General features: G+C 42.1%; 2 protein-coding genes across 7 annotated transcripts in view; one reads left to right on the plus strand and one right to left on the minus strand.

Annotated features, from left to right (window-relative positions):
• Positions 1 to 19,224, plus strand: part of lmbr1 (limb development membrane protein 1) — a 33,594-nt gene extending 14,370 nt beyond the window's left edge. For all 3 annotated transcript variants that reach the window (XM_019271663.2, XM_027274166.1, XM_027274167.1), the window contains 11 exons: positions 170 to 238; positions 382 to 446; positions 701 to 773; positions 4,273 to 4,362; positions 5,446 to 5,522; positions 6,007 to 6,084; positions 10,515 to 10,588; positions 10,847 to 10,937; positions 11,570 to 11,636; positions 15,437 to 15,598; positions 16,101 to 19,224. In XM_019271663.2, coding sequence (XP_019127208.1) covers positions 170 to 238; positions 382 to 446; positions 701 to 773; positions 4,273 to 4,362; positions 5,446 to 5,522; positions 6,007 to 6,084; positions 10,515 to 10,588; positions 10,847 to 10,937; positions 11,570 to 11,636; positions 15,437 to 15,598; positions 16,101 to 16,186 — 932 coding nt within the window. In that variant the 3' untranslated portion in view covers positions 16,187 to 19,224. The remainder of the gene's footprint in view (positions 1 to 169; positions 239 to 381; positions 447 to 700; positions 774 to 4,272; positions 4,363 to 5,445; positions 5,523 to 6,006; positions 6,085 to 10,514; positions 10,589 to 10,846; positions 10,938 to 11,569; positions 11,637 to 15,436; positions 15,599 to 16,100) is intronic.
• rnf32 (ring finger protein 32) lies at positions 2,089 to 27,127 on the minus strand. 4 transcript variants are annotated; one of them, XM_027274168.1, is made up of 8 exons: positions 27,068 to 27,127; positions 26,277 to 26,502; positions 26,059 to 26,201; positions 24,592 to 24,749; positions 24,083 to 24,191; positions 20,809 to 20,976; positions 19,692 to 19,926; positions 2,089 to 2,871 (listed from the first exon to the last, which is right to left on the minus strand). In XM_027274168.1, exons 1-8 carry the CDS (start codon positions 27,080 to 27,082, stop codon positions 2,795 to 2,797), a joined length of 1,131 nt encoding a protein of 376 aa, XP_027129969.1. In that variant the 5' UTR covers positions 27,083 to 27,127; the 3' UTR covers positions 2,089 to 2,794. The 4 variants fall into 4 exon arrangements, with proteins under 4 accessions (XP_027129969.1, XP_027129971.1, XP_027129970.1 ...); XM_027274170.1 differs by lacking the exons at positions 2,089 to 2,871; positions 27,068 to 27,127 and adding exons at positions 13,800 to 14,837; positions 26,891 to 26,979; XM_027274169.1 differs by lacking the exons at positions 2,089 to 2,871; positions 27,068 to 27,127 and adding exons at positions 19,253 to 19,401; positions 26,891 to 26,979.
• Positions 27,128 to 27,581: the final 454 nt, after the last annotated feature.

The raw sequence follows: 27,581 nt of genomic DNA on the forward strand, positions 1-27,581 counted from the left end.
TGAATGAAGAATGCACAGATCAGCACCTCCTTTCAAATGTGTTTAATCCCTTCACAAACCAAAATATATATAAAAATTGTAGTTTAATGAGGAGTTATGTGCTTTCTTGTGTATGTTGGATTCCTTTTTAAGTTTATATTTTGTTAATTTATTGTATTTCTTTCTGTAGATCTTTGGGAATTTTACCTGCCATACCTCTACTCCTGTATATCTCTGATGGGAGGACTGCTTTTACTCAGTAAGTCATTTATTTTCCTCTCGTATACACAAAAATATAATTGCCGATGTGGTGTGAAAAGCTGTTAATTATTGCTGAATTCGTTTCTCCTTTTTATGGTTAGACAGTCAAGCTGATCACAGTGATTTCTGTCTCATGTGTAGTGTGCACTCCCGTGGGATTGTCCAGGATGTTCACTGTCATGGGCCAGTTACTAGTGAAGCCAACAGTAAGTAATAAATATTTATGGCTGTTGTGGTCAGTAGAAAATTAGACGCTACGGAGCTGAACTTGAACAATCCTGATCCAACTTGAAGCCACATCCATTCTGAAAGATGTCTGTCTCAGTCAGCCATTTACATGCACGACAGAGGACTACAAATACATCACCAACTCATCCTCCCATCTGCCATCTCTCCAGTCCCACTTTGGGCCTAATTATAACCCATTTCATCTCTTCCTCCTCTGCTCCCTCCCCTTCAGATCCTGGAGGACCTGGATGAGCAGATTTACTGCATCCATTTGCAGGAGGAAGCCCTTCAGAGGAGATTAAACGGTATGTCTGTGGGAGACGTGTTGGCACATTATAGGGGAGGGGAGGGTTTGACTGCCCTATTGGGTGTGATGGAGCGCGCCACACTGGAATCAATTAGCATTGAAAATTCAGGCAGACACACACACACACACACACACACACACAGAGGAAGAAAATCCACACACACACACGACACCGGCCTTTCCCCACCGCCTGTCTTACTCTCATAACTCTCTGCTAAAGGGCAAAGCAGCCACCATGGCAAGGACCATATTTTATGTTTAGGAAGTTTTTAAGGATCCATTTAAGACACTCCAGTGCCACTGTCACTGCCGGCGAAATGATTGCCTCATTTAATGTCATGCCTAGAATGGTAGTCTGGGTAATAAGATGGAAATGAAATCTTTTACAAGAACTTTTGGCTCGGTCCTGTGGACATTAAAGCGACTTTTCTGTGACTTCTGAAAGGAAACCAGGAGCCTTGTGCTGTTATCTGGACTCAGACACAAAGGGAAAATTTAAAGAGTTTAAGCATGGTGACAATATATATTTATATATATATATTTTTAAAGCCTGCATTTCCTTTTCAGTTTCCAGCCCTCTGTGTTCCCGAATTCCTTGTTTGACGTTGAATAATCTCAAAAAGCAGGAAGTATTTGGGCCAAATTCCAAAACCTACTTTAATATTAAGTCAAGCGCGCAACCAAGTGTACAGATGCGAGTAAATGAAGAGGATGAGCGTCTTTTCAAACCAGGGAGGTAAGAGAGATCGCTCCCTGATAACGCGTGTTTTTGAACGCTACGCCGGCCACCTCCATAGACTGCCACCAATGCGTAGGGTTCCTTAGGGCTCATTCCACACCGCCTTGCTTTGAAGTAACTGAATAATTGTAATCTGTTTCTTATCATCTCCAGCGGTGTTTGATCTTTACAAGTCCCTGTGAGGACAAATAACATAACTCGTCAACATCTTAATGTGTGCACAGTGGCCAAGCTGCAATCCACTGTTACCTGTTAAAAAAGGGGCGAGGAAGGGTTGTTGACGGGAATATTTTTATGCACATACTGTATTTGTACATGCACGCACTCGATGCTCACGCTCACACTGAGGTCGGAGCGCCGTTCCTTTGATCTGCAGAGAGCGCTGAGTAGACGGCAGTTCAGGAACAGTTCACAGGACACACTCCAGAGGCGAGCAATGTTGTCTTCTTGCTTCACCTGTGTCCACTCCGCATCCAGCTCCCCTTAAAAGATTATCCTCTTACTCGGTTTGTATTTGTAGATGTGGACTGTTGAGCCACATCAGTTGATGCATCAACAATTATTTACACATCTGGCCCTTTGTTGTCCTCCCTCTACATGTAATTACCCATTTGTAATGACGCTGATGTTTTAAATCTTGCACATCAGAAGATTATGGCTTAAATTGGCTGACTGGATATGTCTGTCTGTTTTCTTTGTCAAGGGTATGATGAACATGATAATGATGAATATGTGAACTATCAGATAAGCTTCCAACACTCAACTTACAAGAAACAATTTGTACAGTTTATTTGCACAGTGTTGCACCCCTTCTTCACTGCCCCTTCTTTTTAAATGTATTGAGGCTTATGTTTACAAAAGTTTGAGATATCAAAGACAGAAAAGGTCATTTTTAAAGTTATGTTAAAGAATTTCAAGCTCAGTTTACTTTAAAGGAAACAGACAGTGATTCTTATGTTGCCAAAGAATTCATGTTGTTGGGGCAAAAGGGGTTTTCTACCTACCTTTGTTTGTGAGCTTAGAAGATATTGCAAAAGTACAAATCTAGTAACCGGAGTAGACGAATATATACTGCAGTACAGGCAATGTGGCATACACACTTGTCTACACTGCCCTCTCAAGACCCTGACCTGCTGATAGCAGAGCAAGGGAGCGCCTGTCCAGATGCTATGCGGCACAATGACCTTGCTGCTGCCTCTGTTGTCTCAGCGTGGTGTTTAGCATATGTGTGGATGACGTAATTTTTTGACTGTGGTGAAGGTTGGAGAGGATACGTCGAATTACTCCGGGCCTTCCTGGCTGCCAGAAGCCTCACTCAGCATCTCTGCCTCGCTGTAACTCAGCCTTTTACTTGATGCTGCCAGCAGAAGGAGAAGAAGGATATATTTAACTTCAGTTTGGAGTGATGTCATTGAGGATACTGCAGTTTGAAATTCTCGCCATTTTCCTCTACAGCCCAGAACAAGTGATGTTAGTGTTCTTTGTCTTTAGTTAGATCTGCTGCTGTCATAGTTACTGTTCATTTGATCAATGATTTATCTATGTTAGGTGACGGGTAAGGCCATGTTTGGATATGTTATGCACAAAGGTGATAGATTAGTTCACTTGCGGCTGAGCAGATTTGGCTACCCCGAGGCAGTTTTCAGTTCATCTTTGGAGAAAAAGAGCTGTTGAACTGTCCCTGACATTTCCTGTTGTGTTGTGACTGCATTTGCTCGAAGGGTTCAAACTTTCCCCAGCTTAGATCCTGGGACAGGTATCTGCGAGGGCACAGACAACACTGTTAACTCTCTCTCTCCCCGTCTATCTCACCTCTCTTGCCTACTTAAACCCATCCAGACAGGGCGTGTCGTAATAACAGAGGGAAGAAAAAGGTTTGATCAAAGTGATTGGTCCTTCACTCCTGTAACAAAGATGAAAGATGGTATTTTTATTGCACGCTAGTAATGGTGTAACACTGAACTAATTGGTCTTGATCTGCCAATCACCCCAGGGGATGCAAATGGATACTCTTCCACTTTGGCTCCGAGGGGCCTCTACGCTAGTGCGTCAAGCTGGAAGCAAAACAGAGTAAAATAGATAAATTAGCCTTAAATGAGCTGGCCTTGTGGTTTTCCTGGAGAATCCCTTGCTGTCTTCTTCAGCCCACTCAACCAGTTGTGGCATGTGCTAGACAGCTCCTGACACAAGAGATTATTTTTACTTGTTTGGGATCACATTGTTGTGTTCTGAGAAGGATTACTTGTTTTGATGGGACTTCTTAATAAAGACAAATACCGTATTCCCGAGATACGGCAAATACAGCGCGAGGTTAACGTCCTCTCAGTTGGAACCTTCATCTTCTGTTTTTTTTTTTCTCAATCGATGCATTCAGCGTGTGAGAAATCTCTGAAAGTACTATTTTCCAACTGAATGAAGAGTTTAAGTGGTTTGGCAGATCTACATATCACATGTCAAAAAAAAGTGGCGCTTTAGCTGCTATCAGTTTAAACAGCATTAGAGCTGAAACAATTAGTCAATTGACAAAGAAATGAATCGGCCGTTTTGAGCGAGAGTTAATCGTTTGTTCAGTCAAGCAGAGAAGCCAAGCGTTTTCTGGGTTCAAGCCTCGCAGATATGTGAACTAAGACTGTAGGAACTTGTGAAAGGCACTTTCTTGACATTTATTTCTATGTGATTAATAATTATCTCCAGATTTATTTATAATAACAACAATCCTTGCATTTGTCATTCTTTTTCATGACTTCTGTTTCTGCAGGATCGTCCACACACACTTATACTCGAGGAAGCTTTACTCACCAGCTCAACAAAGAACTGGACAATATTAGAAATCAGAGGAACAAATTGGGTAAGTATTTGTATTGTATGACACGGCTGATATATTTTGTCTTAAGACCTTGAATTGCCATGGAAATACTGTATATGCCAAGAAGTTAGATTTTTACATATTGCTGACAGGCGCTTTCTCCCCGTCTGCCTTAATTTCTTAATTTGGACTTGGACCAGAACTGCCTGATAATTTTCCATCCATTTTAGGATATTATAAATGAGGCCTGAGCCTTTTGGGGAGCAGGGCGGGGGGGGGAGCACAAAGGCACTTAGGATATTGGACAAGATGCAAACTTTATATTGTAGCAAGCCTTTTAGTGATGTCATTAATTTAGAAGGATGGTGCATATAAAGTGCACTTGGCAAACTTCTCGGGCAGGCAGGGTGGGTGCACTTTGAGAATAAGGAGAACTAACAAGGTTGGAAATGGAGAAAGAAAGTCAATATGGCAAGGACTAGAGGGCAGTCAGACATGCATTGTAAGGGGACAGTGAATGTCCATAACAGAAGACGTAGTGCCATGTGGTCCACAGGCTGTCAGCAGTGTCTACAAACATGACTGATGAGCTGTTGAAATTGGAGGAAGATGGAAGATAGAAACTTGAAATGTTTCATCTGGCTCAGAAGAACTAGGCACATTCGTTCCCCCACCACACACACACTCTGACCGAAATATAAATCATAGAATTAATTTTGTTGCATTTCTTTTTATCCAGGATTTATTATTGTTTCCACTAATTAAGGCAATGATGAGTATGGCTAATTAAAGAGGAAGAGCATCATTTTTTTTTTTTTTTTTTTTTTTTGATGGTTATGAAATGTATATTACCTGGAGGGGGGTGGTTGCGATGAGAGGTGAGATTGTGTTTGATACACACACTCACGATATGTTTTACCAAACCGAGCTGTACAAACCCTGTAAATAAAGCCAGAGGGCTTGAGGTTTCAATACTTGTCTTTGATGAACGTATTAATTAACCAGCGGTGGAAAGTGGTTTGTAATGGAAAGGTTTAGCTCATCTCTGAATCTTATTAAAGAATCGCTTTATACGTTCTCCAAACGAATAACCTCACATTTGGTCTCACTATTGTTTCCTCACAGAGAGAAGAAAGAAAGCATCGGGTTGGGAGAAGAACTTGTTGTATCCCATAGTGATGCTGATCCTGCTCACAGGAACGGTGAGTGCTGGGACTGACCTATCATTAAGCCCAAACTGTTTACTCATGGCGTACACAGCCTGGCTGGTGGCCACCCTGTACCTCAAACCCCATCCTCTCACAGAGCCTGGGTGTGGAAACTACTTTTGTTTAATAGCTGTTTTAAGACAATGCTCAATAGCCACCTGCAACAACTGTGATTTTCGACAGATTATAGTGCGGGGATACTATTTATGCCGTATGATATTGTTGGATAATGCAAGAAAGGCCATGTGAGAGGCATGGCACGTGTATCAAACAACCCCCACATTGTTCAGGCTTTGAGAAGCTTAATGTTGGAACAGTTTACAATCACAAGATGGTTATTATGCATTACCATACTTGCGGATCAGCAAGGCACCCACAATTCAATTATATCATGATGCCGGATACTTTGAGGATTTGATCAATCTTTTTATAACTATACCGTGTGTAAACAAATCTTTATCTTCCTCTCTGTCTGCAGACGATCTCAGTTCTTATGGTGGCATTGAATATCCTCTACCTCCTAGTGGATGAGACTGCCATGCCCAAGGGATCCACAGTAAGCCTACCGTCTAACTGAAGTACATTTCTACCCTCAGCACACACACACACACCAACACACACCCAGAATGTAAACTGCAGAAGAGCTCGCCTATCAGACCTGCCATGTTCCTGGCGGAGACATAAATCAAATTCCGGATATGCTCAGATGCATGTTTGAAGAAAAGGCCCGACCAGATGTTAATCAGGCCCCAGCCTTGTGCCTCTGGTTTTGTTTTGGAAGCTCATTGAAAGTCATTTCACAGCAGTGTGCAGATTCAATGAGCTCGCTACGTGTCTCCAAGTCCACGGTGTGTGTGTGAATAAGCCGCTTTTCCTCCCCTCCCTGCACAGGCAGACAGGGCCAGGTGAAGGGCTCTTACTGTGAGGCAGGCTAACAGAGTGTGGAATGGCTCTCAGAGATTCTCATCTCCGCCTAACATGCAATGTGTTTTAAGCTCTTCTTATCTCGTCTCATCTCATCTGCAGTGACAGAGGTGCGTGTGCGTGCTTGCATGTGCGTGTGCGTTTGTGGTTGCATTCTTGTCTGAGACGGGGCAACATAATGTATCCTATTTCTCCCTCATTTCATTTAGCGTCTCGCGGGCAACTGACAGTGCTGCCCTCGACATTCCAATTATTTTATTGAGCCGAGATGTTTTCTTTGGCATGACGCATCGCAGAAAATCCCCCAAATTACACTTGTCATGCAGCTTGAAGCTGTCCTCTCTGACAGCGTGGCCCCACTAAATGGTTTATGCGTTTCTTAAGCTGGATGGATGCCACACCTCTGATCTCGCAGCACTATGAGAGATGGGGGGAGGTCTCGTCCTCCAAAACAATCGATACTGATATGATATCCATCTATCCACCCGTTAACCTTACCCTCCAGCTCTCAAACTCTCTGCCCCTTTAGCACAGAAATTCCCCCGCAGTTACCCGCACACTGTCTGGAAAGAGATAAGCACAGACGGGAGAAAGTGATATAAAAAAAGTACAGAGAGTGACTGAGTCTGTGGTCTGTCGAAGCAAAGAGACCCAGACTGTGGGAAAGTCAAATGAGGCCCCGATGCCCTGATTGTTGTGCGGGGGTGTCACACAATGGAAGTGCCCTGTCAATGTTTGTCTTTCCTTCCTAGTAAGCATCCCGCCGTAGTCCTTAGCATACTGAGCAGTGCCCCAATTGCCTTTTACAGAGCAGAGGATGGAGGTGGAGAGGGATAATGAAGGAACAAGGAGAGAGGAAGAGGGAGTAGGGAGGAGAAGCAGGTGGATGGAGATGAGGAGATACTGTAGAAACAACAAGGGGAACGAGGAGGCGGGGAACTGGAGCTGCCTCTGTCAAAGGACACGGTGTTTTACAGCTTGATGAACACGCACTAAGAGGAACCAATAAAATTGTTACTGCAGGCCCTCCCTCTTTGGTAGCCACCATACTTGACACTATATTTTGTAAAATGGACAATTAGCTGCAACTGGACTGTGATTTTCACTAAAGATGCCCTTCTCTGAGCAAACACAAACTTACGCAATAGCACCTTCAGACTTGCCCTGACGAGCATACCCTTGCCATGCAAATCTATAGCTGTGATGCTGTAAGGTTAGCACCCAGCAGGACTACAAGGGAAGTGTTCATTTCCATTTTGGTTTGAGATATCTCGACACTGTCATCATCATGACCTCTCACTAATTATGAGAGACGGATTCATCATAAAAGGAACAATTTGACAAGACGGTCTTACAGTGAGAGTGAAAGTACCACTGGGACTACTGTTGTTCCACTCTTTGCCAATAAACGTCCATAGCTTGTACAGCTGGGGGGGAAAAATGGATAAATTATGTTGACATTTTTATGGCACGATGTCGAGTCGAATTAAATATGTGGAACTGCTATGGCCAAAAGAACAGACAGGACAACTCATCGCTTTAATTAGTTAAATGATTAAAGATACAGCTACAATATGGGTGATATCAGAGCAAACAGTATGTCCAGATGTACTTTTGGAATCTGTCCCATTTATGAATAAAATTTATTAATGAATAAATGAAGTGTGTATAACAGTACTGCCGTCCTCTACATTTAGATCACACAATTGTTCAGCAGGGAGTCAAAAGACTGATTTTACATAGAGCAGGTACCCGATACAAACTCTTTGCAGTGACATATCCCCACAAACGAGGATACCCTTCTGGTGTCTGTACCAATGTTCTTGACTGACATGATATTAACAGTCTGTAGGATAATGTCTATCAGGTCTACTGTTGATTTCTCAAAGTGTCAGCCATGCCCCTATAGGAACAGTGCTGGGCTACGAGGAGTAGTGAACGCACAGTGGACAAGAAGATCTATTTTTTTTGTTGTCCACGAAGAATGGCAGAAATAATATTTTTTTTCAGCCAGAACGACTTTTCATGTAATCATAATTAAGAAAATCCAGAAGAGCTCTCAGCCAGAGGAAGTCTCGAACGTGCAATATAAGACTTTAGAGTGTATGCTCTATGGCTTTATTAAAAAACGCTTTGATGGAGCGCGATCTTGGAACGGGCTGTCTAGTTTTTGTATTACATCCATGCTGGCAATATAGCAGATTATTATTTTATTATTACTTACTCACAAGTGGAACATTGAGTGAATGCTGTCGGGGTCTTTGTGTATGTGGTCAAAACGAGAGCCTCAAACTAAACATACAGTTTGAGTAAGTTTAGGACAGATGCACTTTCAGGACTCTGTACCTAAAGTTAATAGCACCTCTTTATATTATATTTATTGTGCTTTCAAGGTTGCGTATACTTGTTAGATGTGTGATGTGAACCAGGTGGATAAAGGTAGTAGTTTTGTCTATATGAAAATAAAATGATTAGGATGTCTCTTGGTTAGATGTTTCAATAAGTTTGAAAAAAAAAATATACAGTTGCTCCACCTGAGGTCAAATGGTCAGGGTATGTGTGCGTATTAAAACAAGGCTGACGACCTTGCCAGCGCGCAGGTATTGTGAGGTGTTAATCTTACAAGCAACAAATGCAACGTGTCTGCTGAAAGAGCCGTAGCAGGCAGCACAGCCCAGCGCCTCCTCTGCCGACCCCTCCCTCTCTTTGACACACACAAACACACACTCCATCACCCTTCCTGCTACTGGAATGAAAAGAAGTAAGAGTTGAAAGGAGGCGTACTTTGAAAGCTAGCTGTCCTGAGCATGCGCACGCGCACGTACACACACACGCACACAATCTTAATGCATGCCCTCCCTCCATTAATAAATTACATCAGATGCTGTCTGCTAATTCCCCGTGTAAGAGAGAAAGAGCACTGCACCATGGCTCTGCAGTAAGCTCCCAGGGATGACAGTTGCATAAAAAGGCATGAAACAACCTGCCAGGCTTTCCTTTTTTCTTCAGGCTCTTTTTACAAAACAAATCGAGATGAGGACACTCAAGGAGGGTAAGAGAGAAATAAAAATACAATAAAAAAACAAATAAAATATCTACCATATCTGAATATATACTGCGCGATTGTGATACATTGTATACTGATATTGTTTGAATAGTAAACACTGTGTATAAGCACTGTACATAGATTCCATGCATTGATATGGCGAGGTGCCGTGTTTGTATTGCATTGCTGTACAAATAAACGGTACATTGAATATATGCAGCTATGTACACATGATACAGAGATAAGATAGGAGTATTGTGGACTATACAGGGATTGGGAATACACTGAATAGTTGTAATCATACTTCATATATTTGTGTTTCTACAAGAGCTAAATATGCAGACACTTTAGGTCCATAAATAACTTTTCTTTAAAAGTGAGCAGTCTCTGGTCACCTCTTACCTTTGTGGACATAACGTATAGCGCTGTACGTGCCCTATACAGCACTGATTTGGAACGAGGATCAACTCCGGTGCCAAGTTGAACAAAAGCAAATATTTATAATTTGACAACACAGATGCTTGGTATGTGCAGCATATGTAGATGTATGTATTTTTCCTGCTCCGGTTTCAAAAGGCCTCAGGGGTTAGAAGGGAAGGCGAGGTGGGGAGGGAGGGGGGGTACGCCTAGTGTTTGCTGAAGTATTTGTTTTGTTGTTTTTATGTTTTTGGCGTGCTTTCAGCCTGTACACTCTTCTTACCGTAAGCAATGTGCCGTTTTTGTTTGAACACCTGTTCACATATTGTACGATCGACAGTGATTTGAAAAGAGCCTCTTTCATCTTGTTCCATTCATTACTTAGCCAATTTGATTCTGTCTTTCTCAAGTGGGGAAATTCTTCATGCACCGCATACTTACTTTGCAGGATTTCTGTAATTGCATGTGTGTGCAACTGCCTGCAGTGCTGTCGTTTCCCATTTTCTTTCTTTTTTTTTATTTGTGATGTGTTTATATAAAATCGGTGTGTGATGACATTGAATAACCCAGTTTTCCTGTCTGTGTCTTCCATCTTCCAGGACCGAGGCATTGGGAACACCTCTCTGTCCACATTTGGCGTGGCTCAGGCGGCACTGGAGATCATCCTCATGTTGTATCCTTTCAGTGACCCCAACACCACACACACACTTTTGTCAGTGGCCGAAGTCGCATGCTCCATGGCCAAGAGCAACATTGTCAAGCCAGCTTTGTTTACTCAGGACATAGTCCGGCCGGACATCTTCCGGAAGGCATGCTGTGCTGTTTCGTCACCTTTTATTAAAGCTGAAAAGGTGCAGACTTGAGATACTTAAAAAGACGACTCAGTGAAGATGAAGAACTGTTTTTGGTCCTTGATTGATTTGCCGAACAGCTACTTGATGGTGTCCTCTGTCGTTGGCTTCTACAGCCTGCGAGTCTTTGAGGTACTCACTCCTAGGAAGGATGACACAACCATGACAACGGTAAAGATGGGATGGAAAGACAGGGTGAAGTGGGGGCAAGGGTGCTGGGATTGCTCTGAAGGTGCTGATGTGTTTGGGACCCCCTGTGTTTCATCTATTTCCTCTTTCCCCCCCTCTCCCGCCTTCCTCTCTACCGAACTCCTACTGCTCCCTAATGTTTTCCTCAGAGCCCCTCAATGGCTTTAGTTGATCTGTCCAATATTTGTTTGTGGGTTGCGCAAACACTGGCAAAGTGCAAGCTCCTTTCTTGTACATCAGAGGGAGAGTGGGTTTTTTTTCTGGGGGTGTGTGGGGGGTGGAGGATGTGTGCTCTGTTTGGCCCATAGTGGCACCTATTCACTTGGTAATGAGTTTGGGAGTGGTGAGGCTTGTTAACTAGCCATGACGCTCCAGTGAAAGGGCTTGAAAGGACAACAGCGAGAACCTGGTAATGAGCAACTTCAGAGGTACTAATTGTACAATATGTGGAACCAATTTAACATCAAGTGGTGTGTGCAGAAGTGTGGGCATGTCATGGCTGAAAATGTTGGTCCAGTGGATGCTTTCTGCTCACACTCCTCCCTTTTAAAAATGTAATTTATGTGCTTGCAAGCTCTGAAATCTGAACTTTGATTATCTGCTCTCATTTATAGATTATTGGTTGCTGTGTGTCCATCTTGGTCCTGAGTTCAGCCCTGCCAGTGATGTCCAGAACTCTAGGTGAGTCTTTTTCCTGCCTGTTAGGGAGAGTGCAGGCATGCAGATCTCCTAATTGGCACCTAGGCTGTGTGTACAGATTAAATATTTAAGGCAACACTTTCAGGTTTAGCCTTATTGTCTTTCTTTCTTGCAGGGAGGTAAGTGAGATCATATTCGTCTGCTAAAATTTAAGCTTTTATCAGCAGATGCTTAGCTTAGCTAAGCATAAAGATCTCTGTCCAAAGGTAACGGACACCTCGAAATCTGACTAATAAAGAACTAACAAGAACAGAAGTCACAACAAATAATGCTGCCCCCCACCCCACCAATGAAACAGCAACATTTTTACAGTTAAGTTTTTGTATGGATGGAAACAAACATGTAATTTAGCCTTAGAGATGCTGGTAGTTGCATTTCGCTGCCATCGCACAGAGCCAGACTATCTGTTTCTCCAAGTCTTTCGACTAAGCTAAGCTAACCAGGCTGTTGTGGAAAGACCCGAACCCGGCTGTTGTGGAAAGACCCGAAAATGATATAGATTTTTCTCCTCTCTCAGCAAGAAACAGAATATGCACATTTGCCAACATGAAGAGAAATGTAGGTTGTGTAATGTCGTAAAGTTCTCGCCACAAACAACCAGAAAGAGTACATACTCCTTCCCCCTCAACAGCAGACCATTAAAGGTTAGCAAGTTGAATTCTCCTATAGTTTCCCATAGTGACATTAGAAAGGAGTGCAGGGTGAAGGGGTAAAAATGACAGGAGTAGCACCATCACAATGGCACTAATAAACATGCAGAGTGCAGAGCACAGCTGTTCAAATAGCACTACTCTGTGTGTGTGTGTATTTGAGTGTGTGTGTGTGAGAGAGACCAACAGAGTGGAGAAAATGGGACGGAGTGAGCATACAGTGACTCATTGGGAGCTTTACAAAATATCAACAGGTTCTGCTTTGTGACACTGAATAGATTAAAAGGAATAAATGCATGAGACAGGGTTGAAGAGAAAAAGGCCTCCCTGCAAAGGGGAAAAAAAAAACACGCGGGGAGAGTTGAGTGTGACGAAGTGAGATGTTAAGAGACAAGAAAAGGTTTTGTGTGTTGATGTGAGGTGTTTTTGTTTTGTTTTTTTTGTTGGTGCGTGTCAGTGTGGGAAACACGCACTGTACGAGAGAATGAAGGACTGAACCACAGCGCAAAAAAAAAGTACGCTAAAGTCTGTCTGTTTTTAATTATGTAGTGACAAACAGTGCGTGGGCAATGGTTTGGAAACTCCAACTGAAAAAGCTGTTTTATTAAGTTTTTATGTTTTGTAGTCAAGGAGTTTGATTGAAACTTACAGAACAAACTAATGTTTTAACAGAAACTTGTCTTGTTTCTAAGTGCCCTACTTTTATTTAAATCAGCTACAATTAACATTTTTATAACAACGCTGTATAAAATGACAATGAAAAACAACGTCACAAGGTGAAAGGGGGTCACTCAAAATGATGTACCTACAGAGAATTTTTCAGAGAGCTTTGTAGAGAGTTTCAGCTCATTGTTTAGCTGTCGGACTGTTTTGGTTCAGTCTGGCCACTCGCATTGTGTCGTTTTTTGGAAGCATAAGCAGCTGTTTTCAGTGAAAAACCTTCAAAAACAACTGTATACTTACTGTACTGTACTGTATACTAAAAGACACAGTTAAGAGTCTAGCTGGTGAATATAAGGGAGCATTTAGTGGCTAAAGGGCCAAATATTTCCCTTATGAGCTGGTGGAGACCAAAAACAGAGCTAAAAGAGTGTGAATATTAGCATTGAAATGAACTCATTAATAAAATACAGATTCTTGAATAGTGCTTTTAGGGAGTTCAGAAATTATCTTTTATCACCCCATCCACCAGTAAAAGTTAGATGTAGTATACTGAAACAAACACATTTCTGTGTCACTTTTTTAGCCACTATTAAAGTTATTTACAGCATTATGAAACACTATGTTGTTAGAAATGTTCTAAATATCAAAAATCATTCATATTGAACAGTTCTGTTTCTTTTTTATGTTTCTTTCCTTTGTTACATAGGTGCAATAAAGTTGTTTTTTAAAGATATTTTTTGGCCTTTTTTAAGCTTTATTTTTGACAGAGACAGCTGAAGAGTGACGGGAATGTGGGGAGAGAGAGAGAGATGGGGAATGACATGCGTGGATGAGCCACAGGTCGGATTCGAGCGCTGGGCTGCCGCGGCGAGGAATGAGCCTTCGTACATGGGGCGGTTGCTTTACTAACTGGGCTAATTGCTTATTGCTAATTTTTGAGAGTAATTAATCATGTTTATGACATGACGCAAATGCTAGCAGCCTCACATATTAGAAAATAATCTCACTGTGCAACACAACCCTGATGAATCTGGCCTGTGTTTCTCGGATGCATGACCCAGCTGCATGCTAATGTCTCCAACTCTGCCACTGTCCCCCTGACATTTCAAATGCCAAGCATCTTTTTACCCCCAATTAGATTTTCTCAAATTACCAAACCAGGATCAAAACCTTTGGCATTAGAAATGGGTGTAGCCAGACCACAGTGGCAAGCTGTATCGACTGGGGTCTCCATCATCTCTCTCCCTGTCTCTTCACAGGCAATTTTGTTAAAGGTCCTTGATGCTTGCAAACTGCTTACTGCGGCTGTAAATACATCTCTCCAGGCACTGAATCGATTGCCCAATCTAATTGACGACAGAGGTTGTGAAGATGTTACAGGAGACGCAGAATGTATATAGACTTGTGCTTCTCCTCCGTGCCACATCGGAGTGTAATTTCTGCATACAGATGGCTGAAATAGAAAATTGTAAATTGATTCAATGTATCGATGCAGCAATTTTCTTTCTTTCTTCCCCCCATTAGGGCACGTCGGGTTATTGAAAGCTTAATTATAACCCTATATTACTTTATCATTGGATGGCACAGCTAGCCCATACTCGTGCAGAAGCACCCGGACTGGCAGGCCAAAATGGATAAGCAGGAAAACAATGGGGTGCTGATGGCTTTCCAGGCAGCATGCGATCAGCTTTGACAGATGGTTTGAAATTGGTCTAGCAGTGTGGAGCTAAGAGGAGCCTGCAGGAGTAACCACTACTTTATCTCTGTCTGAAGGTCCTGGGAGAGATGATGAAGTCCACCTGCATACCACCTTTGCTGCTATACTTAGTCATCCATCCTTCATATTCCAGGGGGAACAGTCCTTACAATACTGCAAACCAAGACACAGTCCAGTGATGAAAATAAGCAGAAACTTAGCAGTGCAGTGAATCAGTCTTAATTTCTAGTATGCGTCAAATAAGATGCATACATTTGTCATGTTTTGATGGCAGACATATTTAAGGGTAAGACTAACAGAAAAAAAAACAAATCAGGTGTTTCTTTGAAGAAGAATTTTACAGCTCCTCAGCTCTGCGGAAAATTACAAGATTGCACTTGTTTGCTTTAGATGTGCTGTTAGCTCAGTGGCTGACTCAGGTGGCTGTGTGTACAGGTGACTGTGATTCTATGGAACAACTGGGAGTGGCTTTCTTTCTTTTTGTACCACCTTATTTTGGCCACATAAGACCACAAACAGAATATTTTATGGACATGATGCAACATAGACCTGATCAAAGTGTGACACAACTATCTATACCGCCAGTTACATCAAGGGTCACATGGTTTAATACTTGTGTTTAACATAACTTTTCAAAGTGCCTTAACTGCAGACAGAATGTCAAACCGAAATAGTAATTGTGTTGTCCGAGTGTGTGAGTGTCAGCTTGCTTTCTAACCCACTTCTTTGACTTGTGTCTCTGCCCTTCACAGGAATCACCAGGTTCGATCTCTTGGGAGACTTCGGGAGGTTTAATTGGCTGGGAAACTTTTACATTGTCCTTTCATACAACCTGCTGTTTGCGGTCGTGACAACGCTCTGTCTTGTGAGAAAATTCACCTCAGCAGTACGGGAAGAGCTTCTAAAGGCCTTAGGTAAATATATCTATTTAGTTTTCATGTGTCTCGAGGGTTTCTAACCAGCACCTGTTAATATACTTCAACAAAATAGCCTCATTTTTCAGTGTCCTGCTGAATGTTGTGTAGAATGTAAAGCAATCTATTTCATGATAACGCTTTGACTACTCAATTTCATCCCAGTTTTACACACAAAGTCTGAAACACTGACAGCACCAACCTTCTCTATAGCTTTGGAGGGAGATAGTGTTTATTTCCCAGACAGCACGACCCGGAGTGACAAAATGGAAGAAATTGCAGCGAGATCCAATGTGCTGCGGGACTGACATGTGACAGAGGATGGGGCTAGTCTCAAAGGCTTGTGGTGACAGGCCCTGGATGTTTGATACACATGGTGGGATAGGGTTAGAAAATGTCAGACAGAGGCACTGAGGGGAAAAAAAGCACATCAATACCTCTGTCTAAGTGAAAGTCTGAGGCTTTTTAATGAGATTTCTCTCCCTTATCTCCCCCTGCCCAGGTCTGGATAAATTGCAACTGTCAAATAGCCCCACAGACCCTGAATCTGGAAAGCTCTCGGCCAACGGGCATCAGAAAACTCTGTGAAAGGGACGATAGATCAACACACACACACAAAACACACGCACACACACACACCTTAGCACAGCCAAAGGGAGATTTCGACAGTACTGCCTGACTGCTGAAAGGTGAAAGGGATTGGAAGGAACTTAATAAACCCAGGCAGTGTCTGACGGATGCTGCAAATGGAGGCTGAGAGCAATTTAGCTTCGTGACATTCCATCCTCTGCGTCTCGGATGGAAGCTGGGACAGAGCCAGGGATGAGACTGAGGAGTGAAATAGACTGGCATCACTGCAGTGACCTTGATGTTGACCTCAACCGCGACTGTGACTTTAAACCACCCATCTCTTGCTTCAGGGGCACTCTTCTTTCCCCGCCGGCATCGCTACCCGTTTTACATCCACACCACTGCACTACACTAAATCAAGATGGTATAGCAGGCGATACAGTTCTGTCTTTTTCTAAGTCTTACATCTAACTAAAAGGCAGCGGGTTCTTATCCATCACCCTGCTCCTCCACTGTACTCGGTAAAATAGTAAATAGACCCCAAAAATCCAGTTAGACTCATGTTTTTCTTTTTCCTTTTTAATGTCAGTACGTCCACGGTAATCGTGTCAGTGATACATGGAGCATTTGCAGTTTCTGGTCTCTTTGATTGTTATGTGAACTGATACAGGCATGATAAGGTGTCCACTTGTCATTTTGTTTGTTTTTTTTAAAGCTCAAAATGTGAAAATAACAAAGTTTGTGAAGCATTAAGAAAGTCATTTTCTTCACACTCGTCACAGCCAGTACATAAAAAGTTGCACGGCAATACAGTTCACATTATATGCATTGGCACTGTCATGATTGATGGGCCTCGTATTTTAGCGCTCCTGCTGTCATTTGTCTTTTTTTATTTTCATTTTATTTGGCTTTACTCAAGTGCGCTTTAACTTTATTGATGATGTCATTAGTTTGTATGAAGTAGGGTAAGAACTTTTTTTAGGTGCTCTAGATTAGACTTGAGCTACTCTACAAATGGGAAACTATATGGCATATCCACTTCAGATCCAACGAGCAGAACACTTCAGTATATGTGGAGCTGATCCTGTGGTTGTATTTCCTAAAGTTTTATTATGCACATTATAAGAAAATGCCATCACATTTTTGCTCATCCCCCCCAAAAAAGAAGAAGCTATTTAAAATCCACAGGGCACAGAAAGATTTGTCCATTTTTTTTTGTGATTTTTGTAAATGTTGAATTTACATGTACATATTATATTGTGATTCATACCTCTTTTTGCATTATTTGGATGTAAATATTGGGCTCTCGTTGAGCCCACAAGAGGGTCTGACTCACTAAGCAATCTGTATTTTGTTGTACATATTTTTTTATAAACACCTGAATCTAATGCAAACCTGTTACAGTCTTCACATACAGAATGCATCAGTGAGAAATGTGCAACTTTGCAGCCGGTAGAAACACTTGGTGACTCAGGCCCCATTTACGTGTTGTTGTATTGCTGCATAATCTTCTGAACTGTGATGTTCTTTGTCTCCAGAACCACCTTAAATGCCTTATACGACAAGCATCTCGCAGGCTTAATGTTAAGGTTGTTTCTCGTTCTGTTGTTTGTTTTATGTACATGTGCACATGTGCATTGTTTGTCTCTAGACAGTTCCACTGTGATCCCCTGTACGCCACTGAGTTTCTGGTCTAAAGCCAGCTGGATATAACATATGCATTGCTTTTGCTCTGATCGTCGTCGCTCAGCTCTCATTCAGTGAAAAGTTCCATTTTGAAACTCGTTCATTACCCATGAAACTTGAGCACTTGCGAAGGATAGGGGTTGACTGATCGAATTGTTGTTTTTATGGTGTTTGTAGATGTGTTCATGATGATGACAAAAGAAAAAGGAAGTAAGGAAATTTTACTTTATATATGCATTTGAAATTTTTATTTCATAGGACAGGGAATGTTTTCCATCGAAGCTGTTTGTCATTGGTTGTTGATTTATTACAAAGACTGGATTTAAAGAAAATTCTCAATCACAAATAAAACTCATGACTGATCTTCTCAGATGAACAAATCAGACATGAGAATGTTTTGTAAAGGGTGACCTATAAATATAAATATAACGGCTCTTATCCAAACCCAAAGTATGATTTTGAAAGAAGTAATTTCAACGTTCATCCAAATTCTTTACTGGCAGAAAGATTCGGCAGATTTTCTGCTACTCTGGGTGTCATTTAACTTGTTTAGTGTGTGTCTACAGCTATTTTATTAAAAATTAGGACCATGCTGATCAGTGGATACTGTGAAAAATCAGCCCCAAAGTAAACGGTGAAGCAAAAAGTAAGAAACTATACTGGAAAAAGAGAACTACTGGCTGAATTAGTGAAGGTAAAAATAAATGTATGACTTTATCTGGATAAGCTACATTAACTTTTTTTGTTTCCAGCTCATTGTAGTTGTGATGCCACTGGACTGAAAATGTCACATCCCAAATAAAACATCACAATGCTACTCCTCGCAGAGGCTTCTGAGGTAACGTCTCAAAGGGCCATTTTCTATCCGAGCGAGCTTATCTGGTTGCCTTTACGGTGCATCTCTGTGTTGTGTGGGGGTTTCAAACGTTGAGAGTTGTCCTGTAATGTAAGTGAAGCAGCTTTTTTTTTCCTCTCTCTCTCTTTCGTCTGTACGTCAGTTGGTCTCTGCATGTACATTTTTGGAACATGTTTTGTGAATGTATTTTTTTACAATTTCTCAGTTTGCTAAATGTAAGTTTTGTTATTTTTGATGTTTGTGTGTTTGCAAATAAAAGTAGAAAAATGCTCTGTCAACACGTTTTTTCGTTTGTCATTGCGGCGTCCTGGAGAACCAGTAATGATTGACAGATGAGTTAAAGGAGTAGTGTGGTAAATTTTTTGGAAACCTGCTTATTTAATTTTCTGTCGAGAGTTACGTAAAAGGATCAATATCACCCTGATGCCTATGCACGCATGAAGCATGGAGCAAGCCAAGAACACATTAGCTTAGCATGAAGCAGGTGTAAATAGCTTGTCTGGCTCTGTCCAAAAAAAATCCACATAAACAATGTAGATACATTTTTTTTACAGAGAGTTACATACCGTAACTATTTCCCTGTGACCAAAGGGTTAGTCCAACACTGGTTGCCTGGCAACCTCACAGTGATGGGACTGCTCTTGGCCGCCGTTTGCCAAGAAGAAAATCGAGAACTGTCATGTTTAAGTTTCTTGTCATGGAATAAACAAATGAAAATACGATGTCATACTGTTAGAATACAATGAGGGCATGTTGGTCCCCCAACATGTTGAACTTTGGAGAGAGCCAAGCTATCTTTTAACCCCCGCTTCCCATCTTTATGCTAAGCTAAGGTGCATCATCAGACTCGCAGCAAGAAGGTAAATGTTGTTTTTTTCAATCTTGTCATTCACTATAAGATTGTTTACAATAAATGGTACTTGACGTTACAAATATTACTGCACAAGATGATCTAAAATTGCATCTTGCTGAAATCTGTACCTGGTTCAATGATTTTTTTGTGGTAGGCAGATCTGCACAGGGGACATGAAGGTCTGCTCTCTATAGCAAAGGTCTCAAAGGCCTCCAGACAGGGTTGATGGAAGAGGTGGGTACAGGACAGAAGCACCGTCTGTCTGTGTTGATGATGGCTGGATGTACCTGCTTCTGTCAGGAGGCTCGGGCTGCACAGTGCAGTCAGGCAGATGGGGCAGTCCCAGACGCCTCTCTGGATAACCTGTCAGAGGTGGAAACAGTATATATTCTTTGAGTAACTTTGTCCATATTAATTAAAAAATATATGTATTTTTTCATGTTGATTAGGGACTTGTAAGAGTGACTGTATCCCTGCCATTTCATTACAAAGAAGTCTGAACCAAAATGTTGGCAGCTAGCTGACAGGTTTGATCAGACCCGAGGTGATAACATGTTTATCAGTGATCCTTATAAAAACAAAGCAAAACACACACACACAGCTCCGCCAATGATTAACCAGAGACAGCTTCCTGTATTTAGGGGCCAACATGCCCCCGCCGTTAAATGTTTCATAACGAGCTGCACTCCGCTTTATAGAGTTTGCACCCGTGAAAAAGGTGCAAGGTATGTGTTGAAAGCACATTCACTGTTTGATACTCCATGTCAAGGCTGAGCCACTCCTGCCTTGTGCTCAACCTTTTCACACCAGATAAAGAAGAAGAAGAAAAAAAAAAAAAGACATCTTCTTTGCACACACTCCACCCCCTCTATGGAAAATGGTACTGGTTGCAATGAAAGCCAACAATGGAGCCTTATAGAACAGCAAATCTTAATGTCTTTTCAATTCCTCCGCAGCAGTCCAGGCGATGAAAAGCCTGCCGTGCATCATCAGACCTGCTCGTGTTTTTTGTAAACACGAAGGATTATTAGCCTACCCAGTGGCATTCACTTGGTAAAGTGAATGATCACCTCTGTAGAGATGTGTACTTTCTATCCAGCAGCTGTGATGCTGTCGTCCCCATGCAAGCATTAACATGTCAAGGGAAAGGCAAGGCTGGGAGAAGAATCATACTAGGATTAGATATTTTTACGGGGCCTTGTTTAATGATAGAAGTGACTTCGGGTTCAGAGTCTCGTTCCTGACCTGCCTCTGTATTCGGTCCCAGTCGTTCTCGTGAGGTTCGGAGATGTGCTTTCTCTCCAGCTGCTGGAACACTCGTCTGCTTGATGACAGCGAGCGGTTGATATCACTCAGAAAAGCCTCCGTGTCGGTGTGACAGTATCGGACAAAGCTGTCATTCAACTCCTGCAACTAATTAGAAAAACCATTTTAGTGGCACAAAGGAGGCATGTTTCATTCAGATACACAATAGAGTCGTGTTGTCAGCGAAGGCTAATTGTGTGTGTGTATTGTAATGGCTGAGGCATGCTGACAGGGTGCAGTTGTTAAACAGCCAGATCAATACAGTCACGTCTCCCACTAACATGGAGAATTAATGGAAACCAGTAAAAAGAGGAAGATAGTGCTGGGAAACATGGAAACACTCACATCTCTGACACTTTTTCTGTCTGGGTATTTTATAGATTGATTCCAGTGTTTGTATTTGACTACTTTTAGAGCAATAAATAAGAAAAAAATCTGTATTTTATCTGTCAGAGGTAACATTATGGTTATGTGAAGGAGGCTTTAAAACAGAATGTAGACATTCATGTTGGAAAATTAATAGAAAGTACAATTAAAGAGCTACCTGAATGAATAAAACATAACTAATCCAAATACCTCAGACATTTTAAGGACAGATTTTTGGTGTTGGTATTCTTACTGAGAGCGTTCATGACCTCAGCCCAGTTTCTAAGATGTAAATTTAACGTGTCTCCATTCGTCGAAGCGCCCGGTCACCTCTTCCGTTCTCGAATTGACCGATTTTTTAAAAAGCCTTCTTCTTTCCCGTGTCTGTCCTCCCCGAACTCATCTGTCTTCTCCCATTTACAGCAGCTGTTGCTAGGCAACAATTAATGCCTGCATATGCATGTTTATATCCAAAACATATTCAACAGTCGATGGACAAGCTATTTATGTACACAAGTTTTGACACCACAATGCATTTGATCAATTAACGCACGTTTGTGCATGTCACGTGAGCGACAACATCTCCACAATTAAATGACAACAACCAAACCATCTCCATGACAACTGAGCAAACTGCATCCATCGAAGGAAGACCATGAGATGTGAGTGAAATGTCTGGAAAGACCGACCAAGTAAGTGATTGGTTCAATGACTGCATGTGATTACATGAAACTATATGTTTGTGGTGGATTAACCTGCTGATTTTTCTCGATTAATGTATTATTTGGTCTATAAAATGTTAAATAGTGACAAACACCCATCATAGTCTGAACAACAGACCAAAATCTGAAAATATTCAGTTTACTATCACATCAGACAAAGAAAAACCTCACAATTGAGAAGCTGAACTACTATAAAAATGACTTAAATTAATCAATTATCAAGAGATATTGATTATTTTGGTCAACTAATCTCCACTATAATTACAGTAACATGTCACAAAGAGTAACATTAACCTCAGCACCTGCTTGCACACACGTACATGTTTTCCCCGTCTATGACTAACCTACACAAACATATACAAACCCCATCCCTCCGTCTGTCACAGTGAAGGCAGAATTGCTTTACAGCTATGCTTTTATCACTAATTAAACAACTGTTGACCGTTTGGATGGAGGATTTTATGAGCCTGGCCGACTTTTTCGACAGTCAAGGCAAACAGTACAGCCTCTGGTGAACTTTGCCTTGCTCCACAGGAGATGCGGACAGGAGAGGACACACGGAGGGGGAAGAGGAGGCGGAGCGCCGAGGCGTTATCTCACGGCAATCCATCTAGATGTCGGTAGTGTCCCCCCTTAATATGTTGATTCAGGGTCGGACCTCCGAAGCAAGTAGAAATTGAAAGCTGGGCATCGGGATCAGCTGATAAGATTTCTGAAACGCACCCGATATGTGGGAGGTTTTTGTTTTTTCTGCCAGGGAACACCTGTGGCTTCATGGTACAAAGATGCTTTATTGCCTCCTGCTATCACAAGGAAAACTCAAAGAATAGGTTTCTCCGTCTCACACAGGTTCCAGCCCAGCACTAACACGCCTGTTTGCATTACAGTCAGCTAAGCAAATAAGTCTTCCCCTTGAAAATCAAGTCAATCAGACCTGTCAGCGCTGTGTTGCGCAGCTCAAAGCTCTTGAAGATCATCCTCAGTGTGACAAAAGACATGAGACAATCTCATGACCACCCACAACCACTGAATCACACAACTTGAATGTAAAGCGTCTGACAGCGCCTATGACTCCATCCTCAGCATGTGGACCTTGACATGGCCTAATGTGTTGGAACATGGTTAATTGGCTCAGTAAATGCTCTGTCTTTGTTTACATGACACGTTAAAGGCACGGTTTATAGGCGAGATGAGAGAGACTGACAGGGGGATGGGTAGGACGCTCCGACCCTTGCAGCACATTATAACCGTGGACCTCACGCAATTTGTCACTTTTGCTTGATCAGCCTCTTTGGAGCACTCTGCATGATTACAACACAGCATATAGGAATAAACAGAGTCTGCTCTTGAAGACATTGGACATACAGCACATGTACACGTGTTGGAGCTATGGTCTTTACTGATGTGTGGTTAACTAGTCCAGTCTTTGGTCATCCAAGGCCTCAGTTGGGGGAGGTTCACTAGGTGGCAATGTTCCCTTTTCCTGAGAGCCAATACAGTTCAGAGTCAAACAACCTCATCCACTGGCTGCTCTTGAGGCCACTTCTAAATAATCCCTCCATCAGGTCCAGTCGTTGCATGATTTATAGCTTTGAAATGCGCCAAGAGAACAAAGCGCGAAATGACAACCTGCGTCAGGTATCCAAACAACCCCGGTCAACCTCACCTCTAACCTTTTCCCATCCAACCCAGCAACAGAGCCACAAACACATGCAAACACATACCAGACATATAGATAGATGAAGGAATACCAGACCCAAACATGCGTAGGAGACATCATGCTTTTGTGTTGACCCTGGAATGTCCAGACTGTTTGACTAAAACACAAAACTCTCTCCACATTAGTGGACAAACAGTGTATGATTCACAAAGCATCAAAGGAGGTTGAGAGGGTGAGAGCAGGTGGAGGTGTGTGTGTGTCTGTGGGTTAGCAGTGGGGTCAGCGAGTCTCTGAAACACTCCTGTTTCAACCCTCGAGATGGGATTGTTTGTCAGAGGCTTCATCTGACCTAGGGAAGAGTGAGGAGACAGATGCTAGGCAATGTGACCTTCAGTGTGATCCAAAGAGACGTGATTAATCTATGAGACTCTGATGGGATCACGGCAGATTCAAAGTGAAAACTCACCTTTGCTTCGAAGAATTTGCGTCGCAGCTTTTTGTCTTTTGGGCAGACGGATTTCCTCAACGTACGGTATCTTTTTCGAGCAACATAACCTCGCCAGCACGCCTGAATTCTACACACACAAAACACATTCAGAAAGAACCAAAGAATAACCTTAACCATAACCAAACAAGTGATCCCAAGCCAGATAACCATATACAGCACATACAGATAAATCGTGTACAAACACCATGAATTTTATACTTTATCTGCAACCATGATGTGAATAATTTGATCCTGCCTTTTTAATGAAAAGTGGACTGAAACGTGTTTGCATCTTTTACGGGAGCACACCTACTCTACTCTTGTTTTAATATTTAATATATCAAACATCTTTCAGTATTTGAGGACGTTTTGCCTTCAGCAGTAGAGGAAAGACGCCGTTTTGCCTCAGTCACTTGGTGAGATCGAGATTGAGATGAATTCCTATTGGGCAGTATTTGTAAAATAATTTATGCATTTGGTGCACGTACCTGGTGGCACACCGGTGTCTGAAGAGATGAGCTGCATCGTGGATCACCCGTGTCTCATATTGCTCCTTTCTGCACATCGGGCAGCATTTCCTCCCAGAAAACCTCTCAAAGGCCTGCAAACATGCTCTGTGGAAAACATGAGAACAAGACAGCAACACCTAAAAGGAAACAATGACTTAAGTTACTATATGTGGAATAAAAAAAATATATATCATACAAGCACTTAGACCAGTTCAGATTTCATAGATTGACTGACAACGTGGGCTGTCTGCAGAGGATGCTGCTGGATGTGTATTGGCTTTCATGCTTTCTTTAAGTGCTTAGAAAGCCTCTCATACAGTATACAGTCTGTGCACATGTGGTGTGTGTATGTGAACCTTAAGCCATGCTAAATCGGTGTGTATTCATGCACGTATGTGAATGTGTGTATCTGCTTTTAAGTGTTATTTGCTGAGAGGATAGAGGGGAGTCAGCATGACCCCTACTGAGCCGGCTGGGACCTGGACTATAGTCTCCTCTACCTGTGAGAGGGCCTCTTTTATCGTCTGAAAGGAGACAGCCACAGCTATGGGGCTTGGCACACAAACCAGTTTACTCAGATCTCTAGAGGGCAGGGGGAGGCATATTGATTTCCCATTGTTTTTGGCCTGACCAACACACTCCATCACCAGTGAAAGGCCCCCCTGCAGTGTACAATTTCCAGGAGCTCGACAAGCCATTAGACCACAGAGAGATTTCACTTCTCACAGTGCTTTGAGGCTACAAGCTACAGCTTACGGAGAGACATACGGTACAGAAATGGAATAAAAAAATTTAATGGAAAGCAGGGGACAACAATTTCTTTTTAGAGAAGCAAATACTTCAGTCACACACAAGTGATTCAGAACAACTGCTGCTGTAAGCATTTTTAATTGTAATATTAATGCTCGAGTGCAACACAAGACTGTAGCACACAAATGTATTGTTATAATATGAAGGCTTTAGCAGGAAAACGCCAAATCAACAAAGATTCCCTCTTGTCACTTTCCCTTGTTAGCAGGCTCTAATTAACTTTTTTTTTTTTTTTTTTGCCTGAGTCAAACTAATATTTACACGTGCATCTATGGCAACTGTGCTTTTGTGAGGCCGCCTATTCTAGTCCCGCATTCTTGAGGAGATTGGCATCTTAAAAGGGGATCGGGAAAGGTGTAAAAGACTGAATGACCCCTCACAGTAACACACTGATTGCTACATCATCACGTCACAGTTGAGTTCCAAGGCAGTATGGGTAAATTTGTACAGTTGTCTACACAGATTAGAACATACAGGAACTGCAGGAGGGGGTTTGTGTGTGTGTGTGTGTGTCCATGTGTGTATACGGAAACACAGGTTTCCCTGAGGACAGACAGAACATTGGAAACATGTTTTAAAAAAGGGAAGAAAAAGGTCTCTCACAGAGTAACAGTAGCTACTGTGTTGGGGGAATACCTGAGGCTGAAGGAGAAACTCCTCCCTGCATATCGCACAGGGATGTGCTGATTCCCCCTGCTGAACAGACCTCGCCTTGACCCGAGTCCATTCATCCTCTGTGAGTCTTCCTGCAGGGGAGGCCACCAAACCCAACTTCTGAGCTAAAAGAAATAAGAGAAATACATGAGTTACATACACTCTGCAAGTCTCTCCCAATTTCTTGGTGTTGATTTTACCCAATGTTAAAGGAGGTGGAGCAGAATCAAGCACATATTCTGCCTCTTCTTGTCTCTGCAGGCCACGGTCTTCCTTTCTCGCTCGCGGATTTCTGGGTGCTTTTCTCTTGCATCTCGGCAGAGGGTCAGATCGGGAGAACTCTGAGCGCAGCAGGGTGCGCGTGATGTGGTCTTGAAAGGCAACCGAGGTGATCACCAACTTGTTGCTGGCTTTAGGTGTCGAGCCCTGCAAAATATAATGCAAAGTGTCAGTGTCATATCACTGGATTTACATAAAGTGATGCATGCAGCAAAACTTCCTCACCCTGGCAAACATTTGTCAGACCAGGATAAGCAATAAATACTAACTAAATGCATTCTTGACGACACTGTCTAGACCAAAATAATAGCAAAACGCAGGAATAAATCACTGCACGGCCGATTGGGAAATGCTATAATTGCCAAAGATAATTCACTACTGCTGTGTCTCAAAGAAATTAACACCAACACAAGGAGCTGGGCAACAGTATATCTCCTAGTTTTCCTAAAAGAAGGTCAATTTAACATAAATTAGACAATACATTGTTCGTTTCAGTGTTAACAAAGCCGTAATGGAGCACACAGGTGTTTGCTACCTGTCTAATTAAACTACCAGGTGCAACGAGACAACTTAACGTCGACCTATTAACGAGAAGAGAGTCTGAATGCATGTATAAGAAGAAACCCTGACGTTATATCTGCCAGTGTTTTCCACATGAACACGTTTCAAGTGATTAATAAGTGAACAAATGAAGTGAACAGCAGCTCCAAACCTTCCTCGTTGCCATCCTATCAACGGTGTTTGAGGGGTTACCAGGTAACCAGTCCAGGTCCCGCCTCCCCTCACGTAGAGCCTTCATCGGTGCTTCTGATTGGCTGAGCGCACACCTCCGGGTTAGCTGATTGGTTAACACCAACACCAACTCAATCATATGATGTGTTTAATGTCTTTATGTAATAATGATATACTTTGAATCTCTCATGTGGCTATTAAAACCTCTGCGTTTTTTAAGGGTTGTAATTGTTGATATACTATTAATTCTATTAATATTAATATATATTAATATTAACTATATATTAAGTATGTATATATATTTTAATATTCTGGACAGAATAGAATGGATAAAGAAAACAAATATTGCACCATATATCCATCCCTCTCTTTGACCTTTCTCAATCTTTTCCACAAACCATATCAAAACTACAGGTATTCGTTTGAGGTATTTGTACTTAACTCATATACTTTCATCTTCTCAGTGTATGTGAGCTGCTGTGACAAGTGAACTT

Source organism: Larimichthys crocea, chromosome XXIII (assembly GCF_000972845.2).
Source record: "Larimichthys crocea isolate SSNF chromosome XXIII, L_crocea_2.0, whole genome shotgun sequence".
Taxonomy (NCBI): Eukaryota; Metazoa; Chordata; class Actinopteri; family Sciaenidae; genus Larimichthys; species Larimichthys crocea.